Source organism: Lepidochelys olivacea (genome assembly GCF_965140295.1).
Source record: "Lepidochelys olivacea isolate rLepOli2 genome assembly, chromosome: 2".
NCBI lineage: Eukaryota > Metazoa > Chordata > Testudines > Cheloniidae > Lepidochelys > Lepidochelys olivacea.
The window spans coordinates 67,210,605-67,237,199 of record NC_140412.1 but is presented as its reverse complement, the minus strand read 5'-3'; the positions used below and the strand labels follow the sequence as shown (position 1 = coordinate 67,237,199).

General features: G+C 39.7%; 1 protein-coding gene across 5 annotated transcripts in view; it reads right to left on the bottom strand.

The window, feature by feature from the left end:
• The window catches only part of NSMAF (neutral sphingomyelinase activation associated factor), a 57,095-nt gene that overhangs the window by 11,391 nt on the left and 19,109 nt on the right, over positions 1–26,595 (bottom strand). For all 5 annotated transcript variants that reach the window (XM_084621536.1, XM_084621535.1, XM_084621533.1 and 2 more), the window contains 17 exons: positions 22,692–22,763; positions 22,193–22,240; positions 22,048–22,100; positions 21,353–21,482; positions 20,126–20,197; positions 18,917–19,025; positions 16,217–16,393; positions 14,608–14,687; positions 12,227–12,317; positions 12,069–12,132; positions 11,893–11,944; positions 10,823–10,943; positions 10,296–10,427; positions 8,399–8,441; positions 7,781–7,944; positions 3,773–3,881; positions 3,159–3,217 (listed from right to left, as the gene is read on the bottom strand). In XM_084621536.1, coding sequence (XP_084477662.1) covers positions 3,159–3,217; positions 3,773–3,881; positions 7,781–7,944; positions 8,399–8,441; positions 10,296–10,427; positions 10,823–10,943; positions 11,893–11,944; positions 12,069–12,132; positions 12,227–12,317; positions 14,608–14,687; positions 16,217–16,393; positions 18,917–19,025; positions 20,126–20,197; positions 21,353–21,482; positions 22,048–22,100; positions 22,193–22,240; positions 22,692–22,763 — 1,576 coding nt within the window. The remainder of the gene's footprint in view (positions 1–3,158; positions 3,218–3,772; positions 3,882–7,780; positions 7,945–8,398; positions 8,442–10,295; positions 10,428–10,822; positions 10,944–11,892; positions 11,945–12,068; positions 12,133–12,226; positions 12,318–14,607; positions 14,688–16,216; positions 16,394–18,916; positions 19,026–20,125; positions 20,198–21,352; positions 21,483–22,047; positions 22,101–22,192; positions 22,241–22,691; positions 22,764–26,595) is intronic.

The following is a 26,595-nucleotide window of genomic DNA, read 5'->3' as shown; positions in this document are numbered from 1 at the left end:
AGCATCCCATCAAAAACGCCTTTTCCCCGCCTGCTTGCCCTTGGAGGACCTAGGGGCCAAGACTGCCTCTGAGGGCGTCTCTTATAGTCCCGCTCCTTTTAATGGGCGGCCTCGTACTTCGCGAGGGCGACCTGGGTGGGAGTCTGCTGCAGCTTGAAATTAGGTTTTACTGGAGCTGGGACATAGAGGCCCAGAGTGTGGAGGGTTGTGCGGGAGTCTTTCATGCATGCAGCCTTGTATCTGTTTCCTCCGCAAATGGACCTTTCCTGTCAAACGAGAGATCCTGCCTGGAAGACTGTGCCTTGTTGGACAGCCCAGAGAGCAGGAGCCTGTCCCATGGACACCGTGGAGGCTACTGATCATGCGGCCATGTCCGCAGCATCCGAGGCTGCCTGCAGGGATGCCTTAGCAGCCGCTGCCCCTTCTTCCACTGGTGCCTTGAACTCCTTCCTATCACGCTCCTGGAGGGAGTCCTCAAACTTGGGCAGGGAGCCCCACAGATTGAATTCGTACTGGCCCAGGAGAGCCTGATGGTTTGCCACTCATAAGTGGAAGCTCGAAGATTAATAAACTTTCCTTCCAAAAGAGTCCAGTCTCCGAGAGTCTTTGTTGTTTGGGGTCGGGGCTGGCTGACCCTGCTGTTCCCTGTGGTTGACCGACTCGACCACCAGGGAGTTGGGCGCCAGGTGGGTATACAAGTATTCATGCCCCATAGCAGGTACGAAGTACTTGCGTTCCACCTTTTTAGAGATGAGGGCCAATGAGGCCGGTGTTTGCCACAGGGCATTTGAAATCTTAGCCACCCCTTCATGGAGAGGCAAGGCCACCCTACCCGGTGCCGATGGGGAAAACACGTTAAACAGGGAGTCTGAGGGCTCCTCCATCTCCTCTGCCTGGAAGTGGAGGCTTGCTGCCACCCTCCTTAAGAGTTCTTGGTGGGCCCTGAAGTCCTCCTGCAGGATGGAGGGGGGCGGGGCCGCAATCGCCTCCTCTGGGCAGGGCGAAGAGGCCAGTGCGGTGCTTTGGGTGTTGGCCAGCACCGGAGGGTCCACCACATGGTCGGTCTCCAGGCATGGTGCCGCGGACACATGTCCCACCGCCTCCTTTCTCGGGGGTCTGGAGAAGGAGGCCGACGGTGCCTCCGAAACTCCGGCCACCGAGCAAGCTCCCACTGGGGGCTGCGCCGGAAGCCACGATGCTCACTGCTACCATTGGGCTGGTCACGATACTCAGAGCCACTGCACCTGCTGTGGCAGTGGCAGGGCCGGCTGTTCAGGTTGGCTGGCCTGCCCCATCGAAGGACAGCTATCAATGGAGACCAGACTGGCATAAGATCTGCTGCTGTCTCTAGACCGGGAGGAGCAGCGGTGCCGGGATCTATGATGGCCACGAGACCGTGATCTCAACATGGAGGACTGGTACCGGCGGTAACAGCTGCTTCGCAAACGGCCTCGACGGGCGGACCTGCGATAGCGAAACGCCGGCTATCAATTCCTGGGGCTGTGATGTCTTGGCGGAGACTTGGAGCGGGAGTCCGAGCAAGTACAGTGTCAACGACCATGCTGTGATTGACTGCGGTACCCTCTCCAAGACCAGGACTGATGGCGACGCCCGCTGTGGTCCCGCCGACATTTGCTCCTTGAGGACGAGCGGTGCCGCGAGTCCCATCCGGACGGAATCCAGCCAGACAGTTTGGTCTGCATTGAGGGTGATCCACCTGGACTCTGCCCCGAGCGATTGGTGGGCGGTGATCAGCGTTGGGAACGTTCCCTCGACCAAGACCGGTACCAGGCTGGAGGCGACTGCAAAGATCCCAGTGGTGGCTTGCCTCTGAAGCACGGAGCTGACATCGGCGGCACTCCAGGCACCAGCATGGACATAACGTCCCGGGCCACCTGGAGGGCTTCAGGCGTGGACGGCATCCTGACATCCAGAGAGGCCTGTTCTGAAGAGAAGTCACTCTCAAAGTGACTCAGAGGCCTGGGGCCCGGTGGGGATCAAGGACTGCCCGACATGGGCCTAGCCTTTGTCTCAGACTTCCCTCGGTGCCGCTGCAAAGAGGAAGTCTTCCTGGCCCTCTTGGCGTGCCTCGTGGATGGGGAATGGTGCCGACTGGTCGATGGCACCAGAGGGTCACCACGTACCGATGCTGCAGTGCCAGGTACCAGTTCAGAGCGGCGTGCCGGGGTCAGGGTCAGCACCAACTCTCTCAGGATGGCCCGGAGCCTAATATCCCTTTCTCTTTTGGTCCAAGGCTTAAATCACTTGCAAATCTTGCACCTTTCACTGATATGGGTTTCTCCCAAGCAGCACAAACAGTCTGTGTGCGGGTCACTACTTGGCATAGAACACCTACAAGAGCCGCAAGACTTAAACCCCTGGGCATGCCCTGGCCCGGGCTCACTGACTAATTAAACTAACTAAACAGCTAATTAACTAAAGAACTTTGTAACATTAGAAAATAGAAGTTACCAGCATCATCAGTTTTTCTCAGTTACTTGGCACCTGCAAATTTTCAAGATGCAACTTCAACAGCATGACAACTATGTATATAAAAAGTGACCTAAAATTGGTTTTATAGCAGTTTTAAGTATGTTAAATATATGGCAGAATATACATTGTAATGTGGCGCACAGTTTTAACAACGTTTATTTGGCATGAGCTGGATAACCTGACTATCCCAAACTCATTCAGATAAGAAGCCTTCACATCACATTAGACTATTGTTGAAGTTTTTTAATCCTGTATCTATTCACATGTTTTTTTGAGAGAAACAGACACATAATGGAAACGCTGATGGTGGCTCCAGAGTACAGGCTGAAACAGATTTTTGCATTCGACAGGTCATTAAAGCCTGTCTAGAGGTCAAAAAGTGGATTACTTTATTGAAAAAGTCAAAGAAACAAACTAAGGATGGGATTTTCAAAATCACTGTATTGGCCTAACTCTGTTTTTAGTGAAGTTACTTGCATGAATTCAAGAACAGCAGAGCGAGGCCAATGCTAAGCACTTTTGCAAATCCCATCCAAAGGTATACTTTGAGTGGTATGAATTTTTGATGGTTCATGAAACTTCATTAAGCCAAGACATTATAACACAGTGATGCAATGTTTGCATCACAGTGTCTTACAAGGAGACACTTGTACGAGAATACCCACCTTGCGATGTAGTGAAAACTGAAGACCCATTGCAAGAGACTGCTATTCCAGTAATTTCCCTATTCAAGGCAAATAAATTTGGAAGTGAATTCAAAGGGTATTTCATTCAACAATCATACTATACAGTGACTTTTTTACAGCTGCAATTCAGTATTTGATCTTCACAAGGGTTAATTTAGACACAAACAAATTAAGACGATTGTTGTAGAGCGCATCACAATTCTACAGACAAAATAGACCTTGCCAAAGAACTAAAAGGAGCAGTACCAGTTCCCCCCACATTGTTCTGCCAGCATGCTTCAACCCTAACCAAAAAGGACGTGCCTAAGGTGGTGAAAGCCTAAATTGGCCCATACCCACTTAAGTCATTTAGCCTCTACTGGGTCAGCCAATAATAAGATGACTGTTAAGATATCAGGCCCATTCCTAGTATACAACTCATTTTTCACTGCCAAACAACCAGATAATCTCATGAAGGAATGCACCTTCTTGAAGCTTTCCTTCACATAATGCATCCAGATAAACATGTGATCCAATAACTATCAAGATGACTACAGGAGATTAATAGATTTTGAAATAATTATACCACAGACAAGGACACTACAAAGACTTACTCTTTATGAATTTTATGTTGTTCATCTAACTTTAGTTTGGCAATGTTGTTCCATGCAAGCGTTATACTTTCTTCTGTCAAATCTTCAAAAGATTCTTCACTTGGAGAAACTAAAATAAAATACCACCATAAAATGAGAAGTCATAAATTGAAAATTAAAAAAAGATAAGACTTCAGATAATAAATTAGTTGAAGTTATAACAAATACGAATACATTTAATGATACAAAAAGGCACCTCTATCATTTCAGTTCTATTATAGAGAGGAGAGAATTTATGACAGATTGTCATTAACTATCCCACAATATTTATTGACAGAAGTTCAAGAACATAAATAGCCAAAAATCTTCTGGTTAATTCCTAAATGGATCAGAAGTTTTTAGACAGTATATGTTCTTCTGTTATGACTGGCTGCCACTTTTATGTTCATGTATTTAAGAGTCAAATTCTGTAAAGCTGTAGGTTTAAAATTATGGCTTATGTTTTTCAAAGGTTATGGGGGTTTAAAGAAATTAAATGAGCTAACTATGCGGCAACTGCTACCAAGAATACCACCAAGTCAATAAGAATTGCCAAGCCGTGAGAATACATAACATGATTTAGAAATGTTTAAATTTCTAGAATTTTTTTAATAGAATCTTATTTTGACAAACCACCCAACATAATCTTAGAATTAATTCTAGGAGAGTCATTTGGAAGAGATATTCTACTTAAAACAGCAACCTGTATTGTCACTCCTTTACTTCAAAGTTAAAGATCACCCAATAGGGGAATGAGGAAAATGGTATAAATCTAAGATGATGGTCAAAAGCATAGTTATTGGCTGACAGAGTATAAGAACATAATGGCCATACTGGGCCAGATCAATGGTCCATATAGCCCCAGTATCCTTTCTTCTGATAGTGGTCAATGCCAGTTGCTTCAGCCGCCGGGGTTCCCAAACTTGGTTCGCAGCTTGTTCAGGGCGGGCCACGAGACGCTTTGTTTACCTGAGCGTCCGCAGGTACAGCCACTCACAACTTCCAGTGGCCGCGGTTCACTGTTCCCGGCCAATGGGAACTGCGGGAAGCAGAATCAGTTTTAGATGAGCCAATACGACCCACGCACCAGTCTTATTTAAAAAATGAGGGCCGATGTGAACCAGATGCAAAAGAAAAAATGTTGATCAGCAAGGAGGGGAAGAGATAGGGAGGAAAGACCTTGGGGAGAAAATCCAGATAAAATTTACCACCTCCTAAGACTGCAAATAAGGGGGATTTGTCCCAATTGGTCTTTAGCTGAAGTCAGTAATTGGAAAGGACATCATTTGTTTGTTAAAAGGTATAGAAAGAAAACTCTTAAAAGCTTCATTGCTAATACCTGCCTGACCACTTTGGAACCAACCAATATGGATGCATTTAGCCCGTTTGTAAGTATCTGGAGCAAATGCCTATAAATGTTTTGTTACTGTAGGTGTAGCAAATTGCTTATTAGTTAGACTTTATAGGCATGTTCAGAGCAATTGTATAAATACCATGTGACCTTTGAATTTAATAAAGGAATTTATGGTTAAATTAGTGTCATGCTAATACCCTTCATAAACATTAATAATTCCAACACCTTCTCTGCATCTTGGAATCGCACCTTGCATTCCAATTCTAATACAGCCTTTTTGAGATGGGATGACCAGAACTGCATGTGGTATTCAAGGTGTGGGCATGTTATGACAAACTGTAATTAACATAACCGCAGCCATTTTGTGTATTCAGCCATCATTATTTGGAAGTGAGACCACCACACAGTCAGGAATAATTTGGCCTTTGCCGGAGCAGACAAAACAGCGGTACAGCTTCATTGTTGCTGACAAGGAGACAAAATGACAGACTCATGAGATGGGGAGGGAGTGTGGATAGCTGACCTTGGATCTGGGTGTGGGAGTTGCTTTGCTAATAAGATTTTTTTTTTCTGGCTGTTGCTATGGAAACTACTTGCCCATTAGGGGTTACTATGAGTTATGTGCTTTGTTTTGAGCAACCTATAAAAGAGATTAGTTAGGGTGTGCAATTTGGAGAAGTTTTGGAGAGGATTTTGATGAGCTAAGAGACTGACATACAACTCCCCCGCGGCTAGGAGAAAAGCTGGCCACTGGAAATGTACTGCTGACCACTTGACACAATCTCAATCTATTTGGGTAACTATATTGGGGATGCTCAAGACTATTGTTATTTTAGATGTGTGCTTTGGACTCAAAAACAAGGATTTTTGGTTTAAAGCACTTGTGTGTACACCAATCATTTATCAGACAGACGAGCTATGTCCCTAGTGATTTATGTCCTGAAACTGCCTAGAAAACACAAACTAGTTACCATTTTTTTGGGTTCAGATAACCCCAGGAAACAGGCATACCATAGGTTTATATAGTGGCATTATCATATCTTTTGTTTTATTATCTAACCCACCCTTTCCTAATGGTTCTTAGCATTGTTAGCTTTTTTGACTGTTGCTGCATATTGAATGGATGTTGTCAGAAAACTATCCATAGTGACTTCACGATCTCTTGGACTTCATAATTTAGACTTCATCATTTGTATGTACAGTTGGGAATATTTTTTCCCCCATGTGCATTACAACGTATTTTGCCAGTCATTTTGTTGCCCAGTCACCCAGTTTTGTGAGATCCCCATGAAACTCTTCGCAGTCAGCTTCGCAATCACTTAACTATTGGGATTAATTTTTTATCATCAGCAAATTTTGCCACCTCACTGTTCACCCCTCCATTTATGAATACGTTGAGCAGCACTGGTCCTGGTACAGATTCTTGGAGGACCCCACTATTTACATCTCTCCATTGTTAAAACTGATAATTAATTCCTACCCTTTGTTTCTTATCTTTTAAGCAGTTAGTCATTCATGAGAGGATCTTTTCTCTTATCCCAGCAGTGTTTACTTTGTTTAAGAGCCTTTGGAGTGGGACCTTGTCAAAGACTTTCTGAAAGTTCAAGGTCACTGTAATGACTTGCCCACATGCTTGTTGATCCCCCTCAAAGAATTCCAATAGATTGCGGAGGCGCTATTTCCCTTTACTAAAGCTACGTTGACTCTTTCCCAACATATCGCGTTTATCTAAATGTCTAGTAACAAGCAGAATGATCAGAGTTTCAGCCAGCTGGCCTGGTACGGAAGTTAGGCTTGCAGCCTGTAATTGCCAGGATCCCCTTTGGAGCCTTTTTAAAAAATCAGCACTACATTAGCTACCCTACAGTCATCTGGTACAGAGACCGATTTAAGCATATATGTGGTCTCACATTTTAGTCCAATTCTAAGTGGCCCCCTGTCCACATCACAAGAGCCACCATCTTGACTGGCACGCTTGTTGGCCATTTCAGCGGTGGCTAAATGATTGAGTGGACATAGGAACTGAATTACCCTCTCACCCTAGAGGTGATCCTTCCAGGACAGGATTAAAAGTACATTAGTGGGACACTGTGTGGAGCTTGCACTGCCAGTGGGCATCCCGTACCTATGCTGTGGACATACTAATTTGATTGCCACTGTTGTCGATCTGGTACTTCACAGGTCACAGAATTCACTTTTTTTTTTTGGTAAAGTCACCACCACATAGAATAGAAAAACTGAGTGCTGTAATTTGCATATTAACTGCAGGAGTTATTGACTTGTATATTTATAGGCCTGTATATCGATGATAGAAGTAAAGTCTGATGTTCATTTAAACCCTTGAAACAATTTTAAGAGGCAAACTGAATAATCAGAGCTCAACAAGACAATGCTTCCGTTTCTGATTGTTTAAAACAGAATAAAAAAAGAGTTGCCAGGCAAAAGTCTGTTTTCTGTCAGAGCCTTTGGTTCGGGTAGTTATTTCTCCATGACTTACAGGGAAAGCAGCCAAGCAAGTTATATAACATATGAACCTCTGAAACAAAAAAGATACAACCCTCCCAGAAATAAGGTCAAGTCAGTTATGTTTTCAGGTAACAATACAAAAAATAACTACCATTCTTTTACACGTTTACCTGGAGATTCAGCTATGGAAACATTGTGATTCGATGTTCGAGACAAACTTTTGAACTTCGGTATTATCCTCCGGGGATGAGGAGTTGTAAACAACTGTTTCGGTGTCTGTCCAAACTCCAAGATTTGCGTCAACAGAGCTACTTTCTCATTGGGGTCCATAATACTTAAGAAAAGCGAAGTGTTCAGTGAAATATTTTAAGACAGAAAGATTGTTTCTGAAAATGTAGGCACATGTGTGCAGTTATTGCTGTAAAATACAGTCACAGTAAAGGCATACACAACTGACCTGTTACATAGTTGTTGTCGGAGAATTGCAATGCAAGCACATAACCATGATTGTGTGTACAAAAGCAATAATTGCATGCATGCTACTCTGCAAATATAGCAATTTGTATCAGTGTAACTGAAATCTCAGACTGCACAGACATTTGAGAACTTAGTCCTTCAATACAACCTTTGTTACAATGGTAAGATTGGTGGTCAGTGTCTTCTGGAGTCCAAAACAGAATGGCTACCTCAATTGTTGGGAGCACTTAGATAGTTAACAGGGAACTCTATGGGATAAAGAGAAATTTAATACGTGCCTCTACCAAACATTGCTTATAAGCATTAATTACCTGTTCAAATCCACTCCACCTTCATAAGTTAATGGATGAAACACTGAAAGAAGCGGGAAAGAGAGTCATTTGCACAATGTAGATAAACATGCCTTATTTTTTTCAACTCACACATGAGCTGTAAACCACAAATATTTAACTGTGCTACACATCTAGACAATTCCACCCACCTCACACCTATTGCAAGTTATAGTTTGTTTCAAGCCAAACAGAAAAGGTATGAGCTAGGCCAAAGAGGAAAAAACAGTCTCAGACACAACTTTTCCTGACTGTGCATTTCACTAGGATGTTTTCTGTGATTTCAAATTTCAGAGTAACAGCCGTGTTAGTCTGTATTTGCAAAAAGAAAAGGAGTACTTGTGGCACCTTAGAGACTAACCAATTTATTAGAGCATAAGCTTTCGTGAGCTACAGCTCACTTGGAAGTGAGCTGTAGCTCACGAAAGCTTATGCTCTAATAAATTGGTTAGTCTCTAAGGTGCCACAAGTACTCCTTTTCTTTTTGTGATTTCAAAGACTCTCAGTAACTGGATACACAACAGTGATCTTATTACATCATTATAAGAGCCCATCATCACAGTGGACTAATCCCATATCTGTAAGAAAGTGAGAATTTTGTAAACTGTGATTAAGTGATAAGCTGAGAGGCTTGGTGATTTAGGGTTAGTTCAGTATTAACACACACACACACCCACCCACAATTATTGCTTCCTCATTAGATCTCTGAAGGACTCAATTACTAATAGGTCTAGGATAGATTTCAGATCTCAATCTCTTGCTCCCCAGGAAGATAAACATTGAATGTAATTCAGAGACATAAAACTTAGCTTAGTACAACTAAGCTACATGTGCCTTACATTCAGCTACATCTAAATTGAAGCTATGTAACAAGACTGGAGAGAACTGACTACATGGCTGTTTGGCTTAGAGGTGGTTATAAAGGAAACTCAAGAATGTGTGTGGTGGGGAAGATGCTTAGAACAGATAAAGGTGTTTTATCCACTCCCCCGCTCTTTCTGAAATCCACTTGGTTTGGCAAAATGTTATGTGTTTCCTCACTGAGAAGTTAGTAAATGTATTAAAAACCCAACTAAATGAGACACCAGATTTCTGATGTAGCAGACTTTCAATAGTTTAATTCAGAGAACTTCATCATGAAAGAACTGCTTTTGATGCTGCAAAACAGTTTTCAGTCACTCAAAAAAGAATGTATTACTTTTCTTTCAGTATTTACAATGTCTTAATATTCTGGGCTAATTACAGCAAAGACAGAGCAATAAGACTCAAAATAAAGATCACAAAAATTTTTTTAAAAAAAAGAGGAACCATCGTAAGTGAGTCAAAGACTTATTGTCGCTAGAGTGGCACACAGAGAGAAGCCCAGCGACCTATTTATCCTTTCCCTTCCCTCTCACTTTCTTCTTGGAAACCAATGTTACCCACATGAACCTGAAGTTTCATGCTGCAACTTTTGGGCAGAAATGTGAAATACACAAATGGTTTGTGTGCCAGCCCCATTTTAACCTACACAAGAGACTATTTCAGCACCAAATTGCCATTATCATTGACTTGAGAAATGACAAAAATATTGTCGGTCTCTCTTGACTGTCATTTTAAGTGCAACAGCTACACACAATACATAATCAAACATTTCTCATTTATATACTGTATTCCGGGAAGACAGGCATTACAAGAAAGGGAATAAGTTTTAGAAGAGGAGTCACTATTTTCAGTGGAAAAGGATTGGCAATTTTCTCAATTACTGAAGGATCAAGCACAGGCATGATGCAGGTTCAAAAGAACGCAGGGCAGCATGGAAACCTTGCTAGTTATGTTTTCCATCCGAGTTTAGCTAGAATGTCAAAAAAGTGATTCTTTAGAGAATTTTACAATTTACCATTGTGGGCTGCAATGGCTTCACTTCCCTTCTGCTTGTAGCCAAATACTAAGTCAATCCATTCATGGAGATGTTCTGACACATACTGGCTTTCTAAGGCATTTTGGCACTTCTGAAGAAAGTCATCAGGATCTAACAAGAGAAAGTTTAATCAGTGCAGAAATCTACCACGGTTAAATGTGGCTGAACTCTCCTCTCTTTCACCCGCACAGACATTCCAATGAGAAACCTTCTAGATTTATTAAAATAACACTACTTCAGCTATTTAGTAACATTTTGAAAAAAAGTATTTGATTTATACATTCATATAAGAATATGATCTTCATTTATTAATAGCCACTTTAGATTATTCCTCTCCAATAGCTGCACTTATTGTTATTTAAGTTTTTGTAACAGCAAACAGAACAGAAGATAAAAATAAAATTGAGGGAGGGAAGGGGAAGACAAAGGATTCCAAGAGTCTGAAAACAATGAAGGTAAACTGTGTGCAGTATTGAGTTTAGTAAAAGCATTCACAGTGCCATTACCTAATGCCCAAGGAGGAAGTTCTACATGTTCAACCATCTTTCCACCCTGCCTTTTCCCTAGGTCCAGCTTCAGACTATTCACTAGAAAACTGGAATCGTTTTCATAGAATTCTGGAATCAGCTAGTGCGAGGATGGAAGAGGGAGGGAAGAAAAACATTTCAGGATTTCCTTTATTTTTTATAATTTTAAATTAAATAAATCAATACATATGCTGAAACAATACTGCTAAAAACACATGGAGTATTAAATTGGTTAGTCTCTAAGGTGCCACAAGTACTCCTTTTCTTTTTGTAACATTACAGTATTACAAACTTGTCAACATTTTGGAAAGCCCCCAAAGCATCTTAAAGGTAGATAAAGAGCTAAGTCTTGCATAGATTCAATTTTAAAGCTCTGAAAATAGCAAATAGAACTCTGAGTCAAACATATCAGGCCAAGGTTCTAAAGCATTTCAGGTAAGCCAGTTGTTTAAGATCAGATATAATTAACCACTCCTAATTCTGTAGTGGAAAACTGGACTGGAATGTTAAGAAAAGCCTCCTTTCTCAATTCAAGCTTCTCTGATGTCACTGAAGCATGATTTACCAGCTCCAAATATCTACCTGACAGATTTCCTTTAGTTTTTCAAAAGACATTAAGAACAATGAGAAGGCTTTTAAGACTCCTCAAATGCAATATTTCTATGATGCTTAAAAACAGAAGCTATCAAAAAAAGATGCACTATAATTCTAAACCCTCAAAATGGGCTGCACTATAAAAGCCAAGTCCCAATTACATTTAGTGAGGAAAAGAACTTGGTAGAATAATCTCATGATCTTCACTTAAAATCTCCAACCAATGATCCGATCAAAATAGGGGGGAAAAAAAAGGAAAGCAGCCCACCAGAAGCCATGTGAACATTAAGAGAAGGAATTTAAACCTATGTTCAGTGCCAAGCTCAAACCAGGCATAGCAAGGCAGTTTTCACCTCCATAAGAAGCAAACAACAGAAATTTAAAAATTTTGAACTGGAAAAAAGGAGGACAGAGCACTCAGGTAATGTGACCTCAAGTAGCTTCTGGCTACTTACCTCTTTGAAGTCTGTTGCACCATCCAGACAGTTTTTCCAGGTTTCTGCAATACTAGACATAATAAAGTCAATGGTATATCAGTCAGAAAAGGACTTTACACCCCGTATAAGTATACAATTTAAAGGAAACCATTATATAGTGAAAAATAAATCTGTTAAATTCAATTTAAACAAACCTATTGAACGTTCTGTCAGCATGATCAAACTTTCCATTTTGTAAACAAAGCATGTACTCTGGTGCTGGGGAAATAAGAATGGAAGTCAGATCTGTCCAAATGCTGCTATTTTCAAACCCACCAGGTATTCAACAGACTTGCAATGAAAGCAATCTTACCAACTCTAACAAGATAGAACAGAACATAACCTGGAGATGAGTAGTGGCTGCCATACATAAACTTAGGCTCTGGCATTTCCCGATAACGTGTCTGCAACATATTGAAAACAAGACAAACTGTTTAAAATCATAGTATTTTTTTCTGTATTAAACACACACGTTTATCAGAAAACTTAAGATAGGATTGAACACTTCTTCTCATTCAGATAAAAACAAAATACAAAGCTTTTAAATTGTGTCGTTACAGATACTTAATCTCAGGAAAGAATTCCTGTATTCCCATGTGTGTGTGTATATATCTTTCTATACACAAGATCTGAAATGCATTCCTATTACGCTGAAAAGAGCGGAGCAGGCTAAAAGTGGAAAAACACCAAGGTACATTGGCAGTTTGCATTTTTGTAAGTTTAAAGCATTTCTGTAAATTCAGTGTTGTAGCTCTTCTTCACATCTTAGGACAAGTTAAAGGTTATACTTTTTTAAATCATCCATAACAATCACAGACTAAGAATCTATGTAAGTTTCCAAACATGTATAACTACAATAATTTTAATTGTTTTATTTGGACATGCTGCCTCTCCACATACAACTCCAACTCAATGGTATCTATTAGCAGAAACTAATATTTTCAAGATACCTTTTGAAATTAGAATGTATTCCAATACAAATAAAGCAATCAACTGATTCAGAGCATAGAATCAAAGAAATTTACAGGTGGAAGTCAGAATTTGCATTAAGAATCTTTATTTCTTTAAAACCCTTTTCTCTTTTTCACAAGTAAAGATGCTACTGATTTGGCAAGAATTTCCTGTCCCAGTGCTTCTTAAGGTAGCTCAGCAGCATGGGGATAATTATTGAATAATATTTATATTCTTCATATGATTTTTCCTTTATGATAACTTAATGCTGCCAATTTGCCAATAAGACAGGTTCTATAAAGAATATACTAGGATTCTCTAAAGTGTTTTTGCAGCTTTATGTCTAAGTCTTACAATCATGAAGTCTAACGCTAGTGAAGAGACGGGGATCTTTCAAACACTGCATTTATATGTTAGATTGCTCATGAAAAAAATTCCTTCCTGATGTGGAATGGGAAAGAATTTCTAATGTGGCATTGTCTATAACTGCATTCACTTTTTACCCTGGTCTTTTGCCATGTGTGCGCAATTTTTTTTTCTTTTTTAAATATTCCCCCCCTTTCCTCTCCCCATTAAACCCTTTTTCTTAGAGACTTAGGCCATGTCTACACTAGCAAGCTTATGGTGGCACAGCTGTATCAATACAGCTGTGCCGCTGTAAGATAGCTCATGTGGCCATTCTATGCTGACAGGAGACAGTTCTCCTGTTGACATAATAAAACTACCTAAACAAGCAGCAGTAGCTATGTCGGTGGGAGACATAGTGCTGTGCACCAAGCACTTATGCCAGCAAAACTCATGGCATTCAGGGGGGTGAAAAAGCACCCCGTCTGGCGACACAAGTTTTTCCAACCTAAAAATTAGACATGGCTTTAGAAGCATGTGCCTATGTTCTACCTTAATTTGTAACCATAGTGTTTGTTAAAACAGATTCTTCTGTTTTTAAAAAATAATTTGACTGATCCACACACACTTATTTTACATTATGTATTGTAATCTATCCATCTATCATAGGGTTTTATATAGCTAATCGTTGTAGTATCCATGGAAAAGCAATCACAACAGTTAACTACCTACTGGACTTCATTTTAAAGAGGCATAAAGCCTCATATTTGTAATGAGATTTAAAGAGTTTGTGTTCCATATTTTACTTGCAGTGCTTCTTAGATATTTAATGACAGGTTTCAGAGTAGCAGCCGTGTTAGTCTGTATTCAGAAAAAGAAAAGGAGTACTTGTGGCACCTTAGAGACTAAAATTTATTTGAGCAAAAGTTTTCGTGATCTACAGCTCACTTCATCGGATGTGTTCATCTCCCCACCGTATTTTCCACTGAATGCATCCGATGAAGTGAGCTGTAGCTCACGAAAGCTTATGCTCAAATAAATTTGTTAGTCTCTAAGGTACCACAAGTACTCCTTTTCTTTTTTAGATATTTAAGTTTGCACTATTAATTATGTATATATCGAATGCCACACCACACTAACTTAATACAGGTAGAGTTTGCTTCTGATAACGTTTGTAGTCTGCGTTTCAATAACAGCTTTAAGAATTGCAGAACATAAGAAATACAGTGAATAATCCTAGAAATATCTGAATACAAGTCATACAAGCATGTTTATTTTATTTTTGTATTGTGCAAATTTCATCCTCACAAGAGATGCTAGATGGAAAACTGAGTCCTCTTAGTAATAAGATTTGTAGGTCACAAATTATAGAACAAAAAAAAACTGAACTCCACATACCAGTAGTCTTTCCAGCCTTTCCCTATTCAGGGCACCAACTGGTTTACTAAGGTCCCGGAACGTTTCAGGCTTTGTCAAATCTAAAAGAGAAAAGAAATTAATCTGTATGGATTGCTCCCACGGATAGGAATCACTTGTAAACCAATATTTTAAAACATTTTCCTCCTCTTCCTACAGGCACAAGAAGCTCTCACACTAAGGCATGGCCTACGCTACAGAGTTAAAAGAAAAGGAGTACTTGTGGCACCTTAGAGACTAACAAATGTATTAGTCTCTAAAGTGCCACAAGTACTTCTTTTCTTTTTGCAGATACAGACTAAAACGGTTGCTACTCTGAAACTACAGAGCTAGGTCAACGTAAGGCAGCTTACACTAAAAAGTAGCTCCCACTGATGTAACTCACCCATCACACTGACTTAACTCCACCTCCATGAGAGGCGTAGTGCTTAGTTCGATGTAGTTAGGGTGACATAGTGTCAGTGTGTTGCTTACATCAATTGTTGCAGCCTTTCAGAAGCAGTCCCACAATTTCCTACACTCACAATTAAATTGGTGCAAGTGCTCCTGATGAGGACATGCACCACCAACACAAGGTGTGTAGTGTGGACATGAAAAAGCTATTAAATTACTGTGGTGGCTACATGCAGACATAACTTAGGTTGACTTAATTTTGTAGTGTAGACTTGCCCTAAGTGACTGTATACCCTGTTCGCAACATTAGTTTTTCAGCTACTTATCTAAAAGTTGCACATAACAGCTAGCTCTGGAGTAGGATTTTGCTAACATTATATGTTCCACAGCACTACGATTGGGCAAACATCTCCCATCTGTTAATATTGTCCCCAGTGGCCTTGAGGCACAGATAAATGGCGTATCTCCCCCCTACCATCCTTTAAATAACTTGACACCTACATTGTGTCATGACAACATTGTTTGAATAGGAAGTGTCTGAGTGGAAGCTGAGAGGCATAAGCGAAGACACGCTGGACCCATTAATGGAAAAGGCATTCACAACTCTGAGGAGGGCAAGCTACCAGCAACACAAACAGGTTACAGTTAGAACCTTGCTCAGGAAGCCAGTTTAGGCACTAACCTTGACAGTTAGTACCTTGCCTTGAACTTTCCTTTTTTAGGAAGCGTTTCTCAGAAAGTGGTGATGGCCCAGTCTAGCAACATACATTTCTTCTGTACTTTATCAGTCTGTTCCATGCCAGACTATCATATGGTTGGTCCATGTAGACTTATAAAAAAAATGCAAAAAGCTGTTGAGATTATTGACCACCAGATATTGTTGACTCATTCTTAAAAAAAATCTTGTGGAAGACGACAATGTGGCTCTTTCAGCAAGCATCTCAAAAGGTTTTACAAACATTTAGTTAAGCTTCACACCTCATCATCAAGTATTATCCCCATTTTACAGATGGAGAAATCAGACACGGTCACTTGTTTGACATAATAGAGCTGGGATTAGCACATTGATTAACATCCTGTTCCTCACCCTCCAACCTCAGGTTGATGTGGCATGATATTTATGCAGTGTAAAAGCAGCAGTTTCAGATTTGTACATCATGTGCAGACTATGTTTTTTCCTCCTATATATGTTGTTTACCTAATTCTGAACTAGAATAATCTGCTATGATCCAAGGAAATACAGGATACTGGGAGAGATCATTGCAGCTCCGATCAGCCAGATTGTTGAGATGAAGAAGGTATTGGTAGTTTGAAATATGACCTCGCTGCCATTGCAACATGTAACTCTCAGCCGTCTGCTCTGTAATATGATTTTCTTTAATAAAAAATAAATAAATAAAATTAGCTTCTCTCTATTCTACAGCACCTTGAATTATTTCACTACATTATACACTCCAAATGTGTAGTAGTTTAAACAATCTAATTAAAACATATCTATCTATAGCTTTAAAATGCATAAAAATCATTAAGGAGTCCAATTGAATGGACAGGGGAAAAAGACTAAACATTTGTGAAAATAAAGAGAAACATGACGTCTATAGTATTTGAAGAATTTTCTTCTTAGCAGTGAGAAGACTCTTAAGATTCTGGACCATGGCTTACTAAGGGATGAGACTACATGAAAGGAATTTGTTTTGCTATGGAGTAACTAATGGTGCCTGCTTAACATCTATTAGTGAAACGTGGTCTCACCTTTCTGTGAATGAGGTCCTGTTTAACAGATTTGATGAAGGTGCAATACCAACACCACACAGAAAAAAGGAAATTATTACAGGAGGATCTGTCTGTCTGTCTGTGGAATACCGAGTCGAGCATCTGTCAGAGATCCACCCCTCCATTAGCTCCAAAACCAAATAATACAGTTCTAATGGAAGTATGGCTATGCAAGCCATACTCTTAAAGGAAAAGATGGTCTGAGCTGACAGGCCATGTCATAACCATAAGGGTAGCCTAGCCTTCCTCCTTACTTGTAAGGGGTTAAGAAGCTCAAATAACCCAGTTGGCACCTGACCAAAGGAACCAATGGGGACAAAAGATACTTTCAAATGGGGGGGGGGGTGAGGTGGGGTGGGAAGAGGCTTTGTTTTGGGTTCTTTGTTTCTGTGTTCTTTCGCTCCTGGGACTAAGAGGGACCGGACATCAAACCATTTCCTCCAAACCATTCTGAACCAGTCCTTCGTATTACAGAAATTGTAAGTTCAGCCAGGCAAGACGTATTAGTTTATCTTTGTTTTCTCAACTTGTGACTTTTCCCTTTGCTGGAGGGAGGTTTATCCCTATTTTGTTGCAACTTTGAAACTAAGGCTAGCGGGTGTTCCCCCTGTGTTCTGTGCATCTTTTGTTACCCTGTAAAGTTATCTTCCAACCTGATTTTACAGAGGGGATTTTACCCCCCCCCTTTTTTTTTTTAAATAAAATTCTTTAAGAACTGATTGATTTTTTTTCAGTGTCCAAAGATCCAGGGATTTGGGTCTGTGTTCACTTTGTAACCAACTGGTTCAGATATTATTCTCAGGACTCCCCACGAAAGGGGGTGTAAAGGCTTGGGGGGATATTTTGGGGAAACAGGAACTCCAAGTGGTCCTTTCCCTGATTCTTTGTCTAAATCACTTGGTGGTGGCAGCATACTGTTCAAGGACAAGGTGGAATTTGTGCCTTGGGAAAGTTTTTAAGCTAAGCTGGTAAAAATAAGCTTAGGGGGTCTTACAACCGGGTCCTCACTTCTGTACCTCAGAGTGGGGAAGGAACCCTGAAAGGCCATTTCCAGAATATGGTACTGTTGTCACATTGGCTGCTTCTTTGATTATATTTGAGCTTATCTAAGTAGATTCTGCTATGTCACCCCTGTGACACACACTGGGTTAATCACAGACTAAGGGGGTTTGGATTTGTATGACAGCCTCTTATTAAATTATTCACAGAACATTAATTATGTTATTCATTAAGACAATCCTGTTAACACCTTCACTGAGTTTGTAAGATGAAAAGAGAGCTCTCAACAGTGCATCCTAATATTTCACAAATACATGTCGTCACAAAGTGAACTAGCCCTAACAATATTGGCCAAGTCTGGTAACAAATACACGATAGTTTTAATCCTACTGATGAATGGCTGGCATTCATCTCTTTTTTAAAAAAAACAAAGAAGGCAACAATCAAGGTGGAAGATACAATCTTCTGCAACTAGAAGACATCGTTACAAAGGTTGATACATGCAACTTGGGGGTGGTGGCGTAGCGGACGACAGGTTCCTTAAGACTATCAAAGATTAGATGCAAGTCTGTGGGTGGCTCCTAGAAACCAACCCCCCTGCCAACCTCCACCAAAAATAAAAACATCTTTAGCTAGTTACAGTGCAAGCATGATAACCTGTAGTGAGGGGAAGAGGGCAGCTTATATGCGCTCCTACAGCACAGATATATAGAAACCGGTTATTCTTCATACCCTCTCATTCTACTTCCCCTGCAGCTACCCAGTAACCTTTATAGAACAGGTGATCCTCGGGGTAATTGGTCGGGAATGGTGAACTGCGGCCACTGGGAGCTGCAGGGTGCCATGCCTGCGGATGGTCAACGTAAACAAAATGTCTCGCGGCCCGCCAGCAGATTACCCTGATGGGTCGCGTGCCGAAGGCTGCTGACCCCTATGAACAGGGGGTACAGCTGGCCTCTAAATGCACTGCTATAAGCCCAAAAGTCCACAGAGGAATGGCACTTTCCACCTATTAAAAAGTTGCATAACTGTGACCTACCTCTTCCCACACATCAAGACAACAGAACTCAGCATATTCCCCACAAGGGGGAGAAGGAGGACATTTAATAAATAAATGGTTTCAAACCTAGATATGTTGCAATATAGAAATAGAGCTCATCTCGATCTTGAGAGTTGTAGAATTTTAAGTAGATGTCAGAACACAGATCATTTTCCGTGCAAAATACTTCTAGGCCCTTCAAAATTAAAGGAGAAAAACTAAATGTAGAAATTCAGCGACAAGCCCTACTGCCCATGTTACTAACAGCCCATTCCAGTTAGTGATATCCAAAACTTAAGACTGTTCCCATATTAGAAGTTTGCCAGCAGTTTTGCCTAACTATTGGCTAATACGCTGCCTGTTGTAAAGATTCCTCCCCTTCTCAACCACATACACATGCACTTTCTTGTAATCAGAGAAAGGAAATTTATAGCTGTACACATTTGATCCACATGAGACAATCTAACAAACAATTTCATATACAATACACAGTACACATTTTAATTTTATAAAATATATACTAATTGACTGAAACAATGCAAAAGTTTGGGTCCCTCCCCTCAAATTTTGTTATGCCTAGAGTTTACATTTACATTATGTTAAAACAAACAAAAACACTGAAAGTGTACAACCAAGATCTCACTGCAGAATTGTTGTGCTGCCCCTCTGCCACTCTCTCACATCAGTCATGTAAGCTAACACAATTTCCTTCTTGTACTTCAAGATTATATATAATCTTTAGAACGCACATTTACCAAGCGGGCCATTTTGCAGAAGAATGTATAGTTTAAAAAAAGCGTTAATATACCCCAAATCTGGACACTAAAGCCACAGAAGTTAATGTATAAACCAAATTATTTTATGGAAAACAAAAGAAAGTAGGTCGGTTACTTCACCGTGAAATAACTGTAATATAGGTCAGTTACTGAGAGTTTACTTAAGTTTGCATCTCATTCACACATCGGAATAATCAGCAAATTAAATAAAATCCTTTAAATAGCTTTTTAGCATAAGATCTGGACTAGTTCCCACTAACATCAAACTGAAATATTAATTTTTTAGAAGTAACTATGGAAGAGGCTTCTCACCCTCATACAGACAGTTCACTGTTCCTTTCAGTTTATAACTTCTACCTTGCTAACAAAACACATGGTGGGTGAAAACTGCAGTCTTATTCTTAATTCATACTTCTCAAAAAGCAAGAGGAGTTACTTTCTCTGAATCTATCCAACAGGAGAAAAAAGTGTGAAAGGTATTAGCAATATATGTAGCTAAAAGCAAACAACCCCAGCTCACCAATGGCATTAGACCATGTCTTCTTTTGTAGATGCGACGGACATTGTGCATCATTATGTGAACCACAGGTTTCTGTAAAATAAAAATCAAGACATAGCCCAAAAGCATTAATACTCCACAGGTTCTTATATATGAGATCAGTAACATTCAAGGAAATTAAACAAGGGTTTGTTTTTCTTTTTTGTTTGTAGGCATGTAATGCCCTGGAGGCAAGATTTATTCTCCACATTAGAGAAGAAACTACCCCTGTTCTCCTAAGAAATAGTTATTTTGTAGGAGAAATAATTATTTTGCTATTAGCTGCTTCCCAGATTGAGAGCCAACTTTAGTGACAACTCCACCGTTTATACATCATTCAGAAATTTTTCTCAAAACAGTAGTCACACAACAGTAGAAGGCAAAACGAGGAAGTTGTCAGAATATGGAAAAGGTCCTTGAAGAATAAGCATGCTAGGAAAAATATTTGCTAGCTGTGGATACCACCTTATGGACAAAGATAAAATAGCATTTCTTTCACCTAACACAGCACAAGGTGGCAGTGGATCTGACTTTAGGACATAGTGGTAATCTATTGTAGGTTCTGGAACAGTTTTTTAAACAATTGTTTTAGAATCATTTTAACCATTTGACAGCACAAACAAAAAACAGTCCCATGAATGAAGCAGCAATGATCAACCAGTTTAATCTACAACACATTTCCTTTTACCCCCATCGAAAAAAAAAAGTTTAGTAGGCCAAGAACTGGAGAGCCCCCTACATGTAGTTAACCTTGTTCAGTTTTAACCAGAATGTACTCAAATCTCCACTATGCAGGGACAGTACTTTAGAATAAGGTCCTATAAATTGTAAATTACATGGAATAGTAAGACAAGGAAAGTCTGCCAAGCAATTTAATAATTGCTATTAGGCCAGTATCCAATGAAAATAATCTCTTTCTGACAAATCAAAAAATAAGAACTATGTTTTCATTTCAATGAAATAGTCAAGACCAAGGAACAGTCCCAGTTATTTAAGTGATATGTATAATATTACATAAGATGACTGTGGAAAATTAAATGGTTATTACTTTAATCAACACAACAAATTACATTTACGTAGGTGCTTATTGCATGTGTTCCAAGAGAAGGCATTTTCTTAAGAGGAGTAATCTAGAAAAAAAGTTATATATGGTACACAGAAGAGCAGGGTGGGGAGAAAAAAAATACATACAAAATTTTATTTACTTACAGGATACCCATTAAGAGGCTGGAAATACAGGTTTGCATCAGTGATGCATACATGCCCCGGATTAGTCACCAGTGGTGTCACCATTTCTGCTTCACATTCCATATGCAAGGTTTCAGAAACATTTTGAAATCTGAAAAAAGTTAAAAAACAAAACAGAAGTCAATTTATCTCTCACTAGTTCCTGCTTAACTGAAATGGTCACACACTGCTCTAGAAATGTTTTTACGTGCACCTTATTGCATGCCTAAAACAGGTTCTCTGAAAAATGTATCAGAGTCTTCTCCCCATCTTCCCTGCTACTTCGAAGTAGAAGTTGTTACACCGTCTCCATCACATTCTGCAGCAGCCATCATTTTAAAGCACTGGCAGCTTCACATGCACTGCTGCATTTTCCACAGTCTGTTCAGAAATGCCATATTTCTACCAGAAACTCATGGATAAGAAGGACTCAGAACAGTCTGAAGATGTATAAAATGGTAACAAATTTGACTTTATAGCGGAGAATTTTCCATCCTCTGCTAAATGTAAGGTGCTACAATACTGAGTCATAATGCAAAGAGAAGTAAGATCCTCTAAATTAAAATGCACATGCTGTGGTAAACATGGTTTTCTGAAACACTTTAAACAAGCTAATTAGCTTTTGTTAATCTCTAAACACGCTTGAACTTCATAGTAAAAAATAATTAGAAACATACCTGTTTTTATCAAATGATGTTCTAGCCAAACGTGACTGCAATATAGCAGTTATCTAATGAAAAAAGGTTAAAATGTTTTATGTTCCTAATTGCAGTTGGATCATCATCATCAACAACATGCCCTTAAAATATGTCAGGGATTTACCATGGCAGCTTGATCTCCCAGCTTGTCCAGGTGAGAGGCCCGGTTGAGCTATTAAAAAAAGGAGTTACAATTAAATACCATATAGATTCATACTACAGTCAATAGAAGTTGAGGGCACTCAGCAGACTTGCACACTGACTTAACTGAGAAATGACGTGCATTAATTTTAAAAGAAATTTTTACTCAGATCTACTGTTCAAATTTGAAGTCATTTTAATAAGTGGTCTATGCAGATAAGCACCATCAAGAAATAAAAGTTTTCTAAGAGAGACGTATAAGGCAGATTTCAAAATGAGCACTATGTTTGATTAGTGTACTTTACCACAGGTTCTCCAAGCAAATCAGTAGTACTCTGAGGGAAGTGTCCTAAAATCCTTTCATTTGCCTTCAGAAGGTGAAGCTATTCAAACTATTTGCTTAGAGAGATTCTACCTGTATCACATATTCCAAAATTAGATGATGTGGTGGTGAAGTTTGCAAAGCTGTCAAACACTTGTACCTGAAGTAGAGTTTGTATAACATCATCCGTCTTCCCAGCAACATCCAACTGAAAGAGGTATTCAGTTTTACCCTAACAAAGACAAAAAGTATGTTTAGTACTGGAGGAGAGACTATAATTAAGCACAGTACCAAAAGACCACACACTGTCTAGCCAAAATGTATTTTAAAAGAAGGTGGCATTCTTGAACTATTTTGGATTTCATACCCATAACAAATATACAATAAATTACAAAATGCAGCTTTTTAAGTGGTATTTGGCAAGCTAGTCAGTATTTAATAAACATTTTGAGACAAGTTTTCAGATTATTATACTGTTAGAAGTAGGGCTGTCAAGCGATTAAAAAATTAATCGTGATTAATCACACAATTAATTGCACTGTTAAACAATAACAGAATACCATTTAAATATTTAGGTTTTCTGCATTTTCAAATATATTGATTTCAATTACAACACAGAATACAAAATGTAGAATGGTCACTTTATAATTTTGATTCCAAATATTTGCATTGTAAAAAAACAAAAAAAATTCAATTCACCTCATATAAGCACTGTAGTGCAATCTCTTTATCATGAAAGTTGAACTTACAAATGTAGAATTACGTACAAAAAACCCTGCATTCAAAAATAAAATGTAAAACTTTAGAGCCTACAAGTTCACTCAGTCCTAATTCTTGTGCAGCCAATCGCTCAGACAATCAAGTTTGTTTACAGCAGGAGACAATGCTGCCCACTTCTTGTTTACAATGTCACCTGAAAGCGAGAACAGGCGTTTGCATGGCACCGTTGTAGCTGGTGTCTCAAGATATTTACGTGGTAGATGTGCCAAAGATTTACATGTCCCTTCATACTTCAACCACCATTCCAGAGGACATGCATCCAAGCTGATGCAGGTTCTGCTTGATAATGATCCAAAGCAGTGCAGACCTACACACGTTCATTTTCATCATCTGACACAGATGCCACCAGAAGAAGGCTGATTTTCTTTTTTGGTGGTCTGGGTTCTGTAGTTTCCACATCAGACTGTTGCTCTTTTAAGACTTCTGAATGCATACTCCACATCTCGTCCCTCTCAGATTTTGGAAGGCACTTCAGATTCTTAAACCTTGGGTCGAGTGCTGTAGCTATCGTTAGAAATCTCACATTGGTACCTTCTTTGTGTTTTGTCAAATCTGCAGTGAAAGTGTTCTTAAGATGAACAACATGAGCTGCGTCATCATCCGAGACTGCTAGAATATGAAATATATGGCAGAAAGTGGGTAAAACAAAGCAGGAGACATATAGTTCTCCCCCAAGGAGTTCAGTCACAAATTTAATTAACATTTTTTTTTTAAATGAGTGTCATCAGCATGGAGGCATGTCCTCTGGAATGGTGGCCAAAGCATGAAGGGGTATATGAATGTTTAGCATATCTGGCATGTCAATACCGTGCAACGCTGGCTACAACAGTGTCATGCGAACGCCTGTTCTCACTTTCAGGTGTCATTGTAAATAAGAACTGGGCAGCATTATCTCCCATAAATGTAAACAAACTTGTTTGTGTGAGCGATTCGCTGAACAAGAAGTAGGACTGAGTGGACTAGTAGGCTCTAAAGTTTTACATTGTTTTCTTTTTGAGTGCAGTTATGTAACAAAAAAAATTCTACATTTGTTTAAGTTGCACTTTCACGATAAAGAGATTGCACTACAGTATTTGTATAAGGTGAACTGAAAAATACTATTATCATTTTTGCAGTGCAAATATTTGTAATAAAAATATAAAGTGAGCACTGTACACCTTGTATTCTGTGTTGTAATTGAAATCAATATACTTGAAAATGTAGAAAAACATCCAACAATATTTAATAAATTTCAATTGGTATTCTATTGTTTAACAGTGCAATTAAAACTGCAATTAATCCTGATTAATTTTTTTGAGTTAATCGCGTGCGTTAACTGCAATTAACAGACAGCCCTAGTTAGAAGTAAAAGCTTTTAAATGCTTGTACACCTAAAAGAGAGGGTCAACATATTTATTTGTAACTTTAGAACCAGTACATGGTTATCTAGCAACTGACTTTTTATTGTAGGATACAATTAGTGCTACTGTACATCTTTTAGACAAAAGTTTCTAATCTACAACATCTTAGAAGATCAGGCTATACAGGTTTCAGAGTAGCAGCCGCGTTAGTCTGTATTCGCAAAAAGAAAAGGAGTACTTGTGGCACGTTAGAGAAATTGGTTAGTCTCTAAGGTGCCACAAGTACTCCTTTTCTTTAGGCTATACAGGTTAATTGCAGTACAGGTCTCTGAATGAGGAAGGAGAATATGTACAATGGAAAAACACTGAACATTAAAAACAAGGTTCAGTTTCAACTATCTCTATTTTACATCTGCACTCTATTGTATCACAACAAGGAGATCCCAGAATCTTCTGACAACCCTTAAATATGGTATAAAAGTATATCAAATAAACTCCTGTGATTTTTTTAAACATACAACCTAATGAGGCAAGATGAATAGTAAGAGGTATTTGGTGACACTGGGATACAGGTAGATGCAATGAAAGATTTATTTTGCAAAAGAGCTGCTTTTCAGGCTCAAAGAACTAGTGAGATCTGGATTATGTTCAACTCAGTTTTACAGTCCCAGTTCACAGACGGTAGAGAGCAATCCAACTAAGGAAATAAAAATAAAATGTTTGATATGATAGTGAAGAAAATAGGAAGTCTCAAAGAACTTGGGGTTGGAGTGAAGAGAAAGAGGGTTGAACAACAAAGTATTTCTGGTCCTAGCCTGATAGGACGACCCTTATAGCACATTTCGGGAATTGCACCTTTCCTTCAATGACTAGGAGTGACTCTGGGAGATCAAGAGTACTTGTGGCACCTTAGAGACTAACTAATTTATTTGAGCATAAGCTTTTGTGGGCTACAGCCCACTTCATCAGATGCATAGAATGGAACATATAGTAAGAGGATATATATACACATACAGAAAATATGAAAAGGTGGAAGCTGCCAGACCAACACGAATGCTAGAGAATAGTGTCGTGGGTTATTTATAGCCATCATAGGCAAAAGGTATCTCAGAAAAAGTCCATCTCCCCAGTCACATGGAAAGATAAAAACCACAACTCAGGATATTCTGATTTGTTGGAGAGTGTTACTGCATAGGTGTTAGGTAGGATAGGACGAGTGGAGTTTCAAAACACACACACCTAAACTTAGTACCAGAGCAAAGTACTCATATGAGTGTCTGGAATTAGTAATCATTCAGGGGGAAGATCGGTTTGGTAACAGCAGAACAAGTGAGCCCTTGAAGCTATGGAAGAAACACTAGGTTTCTTGTTTTAACATGCAGCAATACAGCTTCATCCCTTTATGGTGTTAGTTATGATTCCCTACCACTCACATAAATAAATCATCTCCAGTACCTAAAAATAACTGACACAAACTGGACTGAACTGGTCACGAACTGGACTGAAAAAGTTCCTCTCAATTAGCCAGCCTCCAGTAAATTTGAACTCTGGAGCAAGGACTCAATCTCTTCCCGTCAAGCTCAATCCAGCTGGGTTTGTTGTTGTCCAGGACTGTAACAGGGTGTAGCAGGGCCTCCTTTGCATCTGCCTCTGCTCTGTTCCAAAAACCAAGCAGAGACCTTCTGGCTCAGCAATCATCGGTGCAGTTTATTTACAGTGTGTAATCCCACCACCTTCTCACCATCTAAAGCTTGGAGGTTTCAGCCTTAAGGGCTTCTCAATCTTTGCAACTGGGGGGAGCGAGCTACCCCTCTCCTTCCACTCTCTGGTTTCCCCCCTTTCTGTCTGCCCCACTTTGGCTTCCTTCCTCTGAGGCTTTTATGCAGCCCCAGGCTAATTGGGCTGGCAGATGTTTCCCCTTTGCCAATCAGGTGCAGGTTTCTC